Source organism: Dysidea avara, chromosome 11, assembly GCF_963678975.1.
Source record: "Dysidea avara chromosome 11, odDysAvar1.4, whole genome shotgun sequence".
In the NCBI taxonomy this organism is placed as follows: Eukaryota; Metazoa; Porifera; class Demospongiae; order Dictyoceratida; family Dysideidae; genus Dysidea; species Dysidea avara.
In genome coordinates, this window is record NC_089282.1 from 2,502,435 (window position 1) to 2,509,471 (window position 7,037).

General features: G+C 39.7%; 1 protein-coding gene across 3 annotated transcripts; it reads right to left on the reverse strand.

Annotated features, from left to right (window-relative positions):
* Positions 1–544: 544 nt before the first annotated feature.
* On the reverse strand, positions 545–5,936 carry LOC136239344 (zinc finger SWIM domain-containing protein 3-like). Of its 3 annotated transcripts, XM_066030076.1 has the most exons (7): positions 5,479–5,936; positions 5,225–5,333; positions 4,939–5,170; positions 2,900–4,237; positions 2,355–2,852; positions 1,072–1,218; positions 545–995 (listed from the first exon to the last, which is right to left on the reverse strand). In XM_066030076.1, exons 1-7 carry the CDS (start codon positions 5,796–5,798, stop codon positions 634–636), a joined length of 3,006 nt encoding a protein of 1,001 aa, XP_065886148.1. In that variant the 5' UTR covers positions 5,799–5,936; the 3' UTR covers positions 545–633. The 3 variants fall into 3 exon arrangements, with proteins under 3 accessions (XP_065886148.1, XP_065886149.1, XP_065886150.1); XM_066030077.1 differs by lacking the exons at positions 545–995; positions 1,072–1,218 and adding an exon at positions 1,332–1,987; XM_066030078.1 differs by lacking the exons at positions 545–995; positions 1,072–1,218 and adding an exon at positions 1,332–1,992.
* Between the last annotated feature and the right edge of the window lie 1,101 nt (positions 5,937–7,037).

The following is a 7,037-nucleotide window of genomic DNA, read 5'->3' on the forward strand; positions in this document are numbered from 1 at the left end:
TCTATGGCAATCTGCTATGTAAACACTTCTGGCTCAACTCTGAATGTATCAGTTTTAAAGGGGCTACACAATAAGCTGTCTTGCAATTAGAAGGTAAATGGTATGTCTCAGATGCGTATTATTTAGAATTCTGATGGTTCAGAAAACACATTCTTTATTGCTGTTTACAAGCATAGCTGCAGTGTTTGCAACTTTTGTTAGAATGGTGACACCCCAAACTACTACATGGTACTTAACTTGACTATCAAGAAGCCAATCAACTTGTGACATTAACTATCAGTGTTTGCAAATGTATGGACGTATATGATGAGCTGAAATGCCTGATACAGTGGAACCTGTCTTAGTGGCCACCTTTATAGAAAAACCACCTCTCTATAAAGGCCAACTATAAATTCCCACAGTGAGACATTTCTGTACTAATCCAACAGTATAAAGCAACCACCTGCATATTAAGGCCAAAAAATTTTGGCCCAAAGGTGACTGGCTTAGACAGGTTCCACTGTATTTACTTGTTTACCCAACATCCATGCATAGAATGAGACAATTATCATTTGGCTATAACTGCTTCTGAAAAAATCTTCCAAAAATTAGTTACATGATTTAGGAAGTTCACTGCATTTCAAACTGGTGAAGTCAATGTGCATGGCACTGTCTACAAAACCAGTGTTTCTTCTTGGGCAATTTAGACAAGCCAACACATCGAAAATGAAACCATGTCAAACAAGAATCACATAAAACAGATTGGTCACTGTGAAGGTCGTGTTGGCACACACTGCATATCCACGCTGTCTTCTTTTTCTTTTGTCTGATGATGTCTTCAACAATCATCCATGCATCTGTTGAGAAATATTTTCTGACCAAACACACATCAACATTTTCATCCAACACAGAGTTAGGAACTAGCTCAGTCCTACATTCAACATCCTCCTCTTCAATAAGTATTCCCTTTTTAGTGGCATCAATTACCTCTTTGTCAACAAACCAATTTAAGATCACTAAACAATTAAAAGTCAACATTCATTGACAATATTCAGCGACTATTTACAGGCTCAAGCACTGATGTATGCTCACCCTTCTCCTTATCAGATGTGTGTAATCGGATGAATGGGCAAGGTCCTTCAACACCTCTTCTATTTTTCTTCTTTGGAAGACCCACTACTGTTAGTTCACTGCCCCTCGGACGTCCCCGTTTCTTTATTGCTGAAGGAACCTTTATATCTTTAAGAAAAGAACTATACATAAATAACTAATATACATGATGGACTAAGTTATGCCAGGAGCTTATGAAGCATGAAACTTACGTAGCCTGCTGGGTGCCATCAAAATCCAAATTCATTAGCGATTAGTTTCCATATAAGGAAAGTAAAATCTCATTAATTGACGCCGTATACTAATTGTGCGCGACACTCGTAGCAATTTATTCAAAAAACATGACATAATTTGGATTGTGATGGAACCGAGTTTCATGCTCCTTCGCTGTCTTCGGTGGCTCATAAGCTCCTGGTTATGCATTGTTTGCTTATTTTGTTCTTGTAAGATTTAAGTACAGTATGTAATGTTCTACCACAGATTGGACGGATTTGGGAAAAAAAGGCAACAATCACATTCTTAATCAAAGCACACTCAACACACACATGTGTACAAGTACATGTGCATAGCTAAGGATTACAATTAGCATTATGATAAAGTGTATGTGAATAGCCTGTTCATATATGTGACTATCTCTGGAAAAACCGGTCTTATCGCCCATTTAAAAGTATCGAGAAACGCCAGTTTTAAATATTCAGAGTGTTGTAGCTGGCCAATGGTGGTAGCTACGCATACCAAATTTTCACACATTTTACAACAATTTCTTACCTTCCAGATCATTCACTGAAGTAGTCAACAGCTAAATTTCCCACCATTTTAGAGCTGTACAGCCACACACAGCCATCTCCTGGTTGGCCAGGGCTCCATCAAGACCCCAAACCACTCGTATGGCTCATTACTGTGCTTGAAAAAAGCAGCCAGCTAAAGCAGACCACTTTACTCTGGTTGCCTGTGACAGTGAAATTTGATAGTGCATTCATTAAACTTTGTGTTTGTGTGAAAAAATCAAACTTTCTGTCTTGGGCAATAAGACCAGTTTTCGCAGATCCAGTTACATATGTACTGTACAGTAGAACCTGTCTTAGTGGTCACCTGTATAGAAAGGCCACCTCTCTAAAAGGCCAAATTTAAATTTCCCCTAGTGAGACATTGACACAGTAATCAGAACAACCTGCCAACTAAGGCCAAGAAATTTTGGCCCAAAGGTGACTGGCTTACAAAGGTTCCACTGTGCTGCTCTATGATACAAACATGAAATATTGTACCTCGCAAAACACTAGTACAATTTCTTTCATTAAACACTGTTGCCTGTGGTTGACTGAATGCTGCATTGACCACCACTGCCTGTGGATGACAGGACACTGTATTGACCACTGCCTGTGGTTGACTGAATGCTGTGTTGACCATCGCTGCCTGTGGGTGACTGGACACTGTATTGACCACTACCTGTGGTTGACCGAACGCTGTGTTAGCCACCCCTGCTTGACTAGACACTGCATTGACCACTGTTGCCAATGGTTGACTGGATACTGCATTAACCACTGTCACCTGACTGGATGATGCACTGACCACTGTTGCCTGACATGACACTGCATTGACCACTGTTTCCTGTGGTGGACTAGACACACTAGTCGCATTGAAGATACTCGATGGCTGACTATCAAACACTGTTTCGTAATCTGCATTTTCACTTGTGTTACTAGGAGAGCGAGAAACTTCTCCTTCACTATCATCATCATACTCGCTTGCTTCATCAGATGAGCCTGCAAAAAAGTCACAATTCAACTAATACTTCTAATTGTGATCCTACCTCTGTTTATCTCAATCAGCCCAACTTCTTCACCACGTTTCCAGTAATCAGTTAGATCTCTTAATAGTTTTAGTCTACGTTTGAAGTGTATGTGAAATGCAACACTGGCGACTGATGCTAACTCTGAAGAAATAACTACAGCTTTACGATATTTCTCATGTTGGCTAAGCACTCGGCGCTTATTACATGACTTCACAACTGATAAAGATGCTGTTTCTTGGGAAGTTGAAAATATTCGCTGGGTTGATTTGTAGTAAGCTGTTGTCCATCGCTGCTCACATACAGTTGGATCATAAAGTGGTTTTCCAAGCTTAATTCGTAAAGCAAATATGTGACGACATGGCAGGCAGATTGAAGAGTAGAAGCCACATGCACACTTTTCAAGACTAACAGTTCTCTCTCCTTCTGATGTCTGGACAATATATCTGCCATTGTCTTCTTTGATTTCTTTCACCTTCTTTGCTAGCTCTAATTGCTTAAGAACTAATGTTGAAGCATACAATGTAAGCAATTTTGTATACTCACTCTCTGGACTTCCTTGTGAAAAAGGCTGCACCTTTGTCTTCTGAAACATTACAGCAGCTTTGTGATCACGTTCAGTTCTTAATGCAGTCAGGATGACAAAAAAATGACTAATGAATTCTTCAAGGGAACTGTTACGGCTGATGACTTGCTTAAGTTTACCATTAATGCTTTCAAGCCTGTTGTTAGTTGTGTTTAAAAAGGTCCCACTGCAAGCAGCTATTCCCATTACCCATTCATCCTTTATTGGATGCCAGCATTCATCAAAGTATTCTAGGACCTGTTTAGGAGCATCCCGTTGAAACTGAACATACAAGCTATTGTACTCAGCTTCTGACTTAGCATAAGCCATTTTTTGGATCAATTCTAGAGACACAGTCCTTGCTCCAGATGAAATTCCAAGCTTATCACAAGATATTTCTCGACGGAAACTACGTAAAGTGTGAAACAGACAAATGAGAATTTTGGCACTTGGTAGACATTTTTTCAGCACATCTTGCTCTCCTATGTCTTTATCAGCCATCACAACTCTGATTTTCTCCCACCTACTGTTGTACTTCTTAAATGCATCTACCATCCACTGCATTCCATCAGCATCCTCAGTTACCAACATGGCAACGCCAACAACTTCACTCAGACCATTTGAATCTTCACACAGGAAAAGGTATATTGGTACACCAAGTTGCAACAACTTGTAAGTAGCATCAACAAACACAATTTCTGGATAAGCATCAAATGCCTCCCTCATTTGCAGATCTTGAAAGAACAGCCCTCTAAATTCATTATCTTTGTTGCAAAATACTTCCACACTGGCACCTAACATTAAAATTCATGGTCATAAACTTGGAAAGTTAATTAGGTACATACCATATTTATTTGATTTGTGTCGCACGGGTACTATTATTTTTCTGCCCAAAAACAAGGATAGAACCCTTTAAATAGTGCCACACTGCAGTACTATATGAGGGTGCACTACAAATATTTTAAACCTGCCTACTACTACCCATCCTATAGCATTATCCTTTTATAAACAATCACAACACATAGCTACTAATTTGTTTATATACAAAACCTTTTTCACTCAGGCCATCACAGCACCATCAATATTATTAAACATGACACACCTTGTGTTACACGGTCAACTAATATCTGGAATTTCGATCGTGTGACAGCTGTGTAAGTTTTTGGGGACAATGCTTTGCTTACATCTGATCAAGATGGAGATGAATACTAAAAGTATGGTAGTACTAATAATAGGTATTTTACAAAAGTGTAGTGTAGTACTATTTGAGGGTGCGGTACAATTCCTAGAAACAAGGCAGCACAAATCAAGTGAATATGGTAAATTAGATTCTGGGGAGTTCCTAACAAGTCATAGGCACACAAATTTTCAAGTCTGAGATTCTAGACTATTACAATACCACATATTCTAAAAGTTGCTATAAAATAAGTGACCAGATTTTGCATAACTGATTGATCAGGGAATACAAAATTCTAACATGAGATAGCAGTCTTACCATATTTATCAGTAAGTAAGTTGACAGTTGCATTCAAATCATTCCGGGTCTCTTGCCTTTTTCTGGTATTGTTAATGTTGGCAAGATCTTTTAGTAGTATTACCTTTCCAGTTTCCTGACAAAGTGTCTGCTGCACTAGCTTATTGTTTGCTTTCATTTCCAGCAACTTAGCTGCTTTCTCCTTGACTTCTTTTGGTAAACGTCTTTGTTGGGGAAGATGGTTAAACAGTTCCTATCACAGTAAGGACCAGTGTACAGAACGGTAACACAGAACATGTAGGGCTACCTGAGACAAGTCATGGCTATGTTCCAAGCATAAGCTCTTTACTTCCAAAGCATCACCAGCTGCATTTGCCCTCAGTGATATGTTTACTGGACAATCTTGCTTGAAGGTCCTTTTAACAAGAAAAACAGAATACATACGCATAGCTGGCTGTAAAAGAAGGTGCATACAGCAACACAACTCAATAAACAGATGTGTATATATAGCTATTTATACGCTACTCAGTAGCTAGACAGTGTATACAACAGATACATTACCAAGTGTTCCTTTGTCCCTTTCCTTGGGGTCTAAATGACTGGCCACCATGGATGCAGCAAAACTTGACTTCATAATACTTAAGGGAAGGACTGATGGTACGGGCCAATCGTTTACTGGCGGCTGCTACTGTTCTTGCGTCGCGTTTCCAAAACTTTGTGAAGGTGGCCCTTTCATAAGCCTCCAGTCGCTTGGAAACGTCTTCATAATTGAAGAACAGGTCTCCTACAGTAAAGCCCGTTCTGTCCAAGTCAGTCTCAACTTCCGTTTCAATACACTGGACCTCAGTTTGACCATCGGCGTCGTCACGCTCTTCCGCCATGCTTGCTATCCGTACGCGGTCGGTTTTGCATTCCGTATATTACCGGTCTTTTTAAACAGTGGGTAAAATCCCGTTACCGGTATTATAATGTTGATTTTGTAAATACCGGTACCGGGAGGTTAGCCACAGCGTTTTTGTATTCAATAAGCCACTGGAAATACCATCTTATATCCCTCTTTTTTCACAGTGTACTTTGGCATGCACATGCTTAAAAACTGAAAAAAGGTACATTTTTTCTCCAGGGCTCCCCATACATTTTACAGGGGAAAATGGCACAATTGAATCAGGAAGCCATCTAGCAATCTGGACTATCTTGAAACTGCAGTTGCTTCTAGCTGCATGTTTGTACATGTAATGAGAGTAACTTCAGGTCTTATTGGATCTCAGCGATCTTTGTATGCTTTGTGGTGAGCAAATATGTTTCACCTACGTACTGCACACTTCTCAATACAATGGTGTAGCTATGCCCATAGGCAAGTGGCTATCTCAAGTTGGTAAAAACATTAAGTTAACAACTTATAAAGGTAAACAACTAAAGTGGAGGTGCCACAATGATGCAACAATACCTAAGATGGAGTTGTGGTTTCAATTATGGCATTGTTATGCCGACTTTGAAGTGGTTTATACTTTTGAGTTGATGACACAACCATCAGAAAATTGCTCTGGAGCTGAAAATCGCTAACCCGAGCGAAGTAACTACGCACTTTAAAGTAAGCACCAGTGACTACCTTCCACCCGACCGTACGTTTTTTAAAGTTTAAAGTATTCTACATACATTACAAGGCTTGAAAAGATTACAAAACAACACATAACTTACTTATATATGTAACGCGCACGATAAAACTAAGATTTTCATGATGATCAGCGTGTGGACAAACCCCACAGCGATTTTCACCCTCATTGGAGCTCGGACGACGGAGCAATCCCAAGTTAAACACGAGTTGTCATTTTGAGCCAGGGTTCTATTGGGGAATATACGGAGAATTTTTTAATTAAAAAATCTCGGATACTGGAATGCCTACTATTAGAGTATCTCGATCTTGGTATACAAAAAAAAATTGGAGGGGGGTCAAGAGTCCCCTTTGACCCCCACCCCCTGTATCCGCCCCTGCACTGAAGGGTGCATGCAACAGTCTCAGCAGACACTAGCTATAGTTTGTTAAATAAACCTAATAAGTGCATGAATGATGGCTATATGATATATCGTATGCATACATTCATATAGTTTCTCACTCGCTC

Excerpts from the sequence above, each read along its gene's own strand:
- LOC136239344 (XM_066030076.1), bottom strand. The coding sequence starts at position 5,798 with ATGGCGGAAGAGCGTGACGACGCCGATGGTCAAACTGAGGTCCAGTGT. Across the intron at positions 5,334-5,478 it reads AAGGGACAAAGGAACACTTG|GACCTTCAAGCAAGATTGTC; the intron begins GTAATGTATCTG and ends TCTTGTTAAAAG. Across the intron at positions 2,853-2,899 it reads GCTGATTGAGATAAACAGAG|GCTCATCTGATGAAGCAAGC; the intron begins GTAGGATCACAA and ends ACTTTTTTGCAG.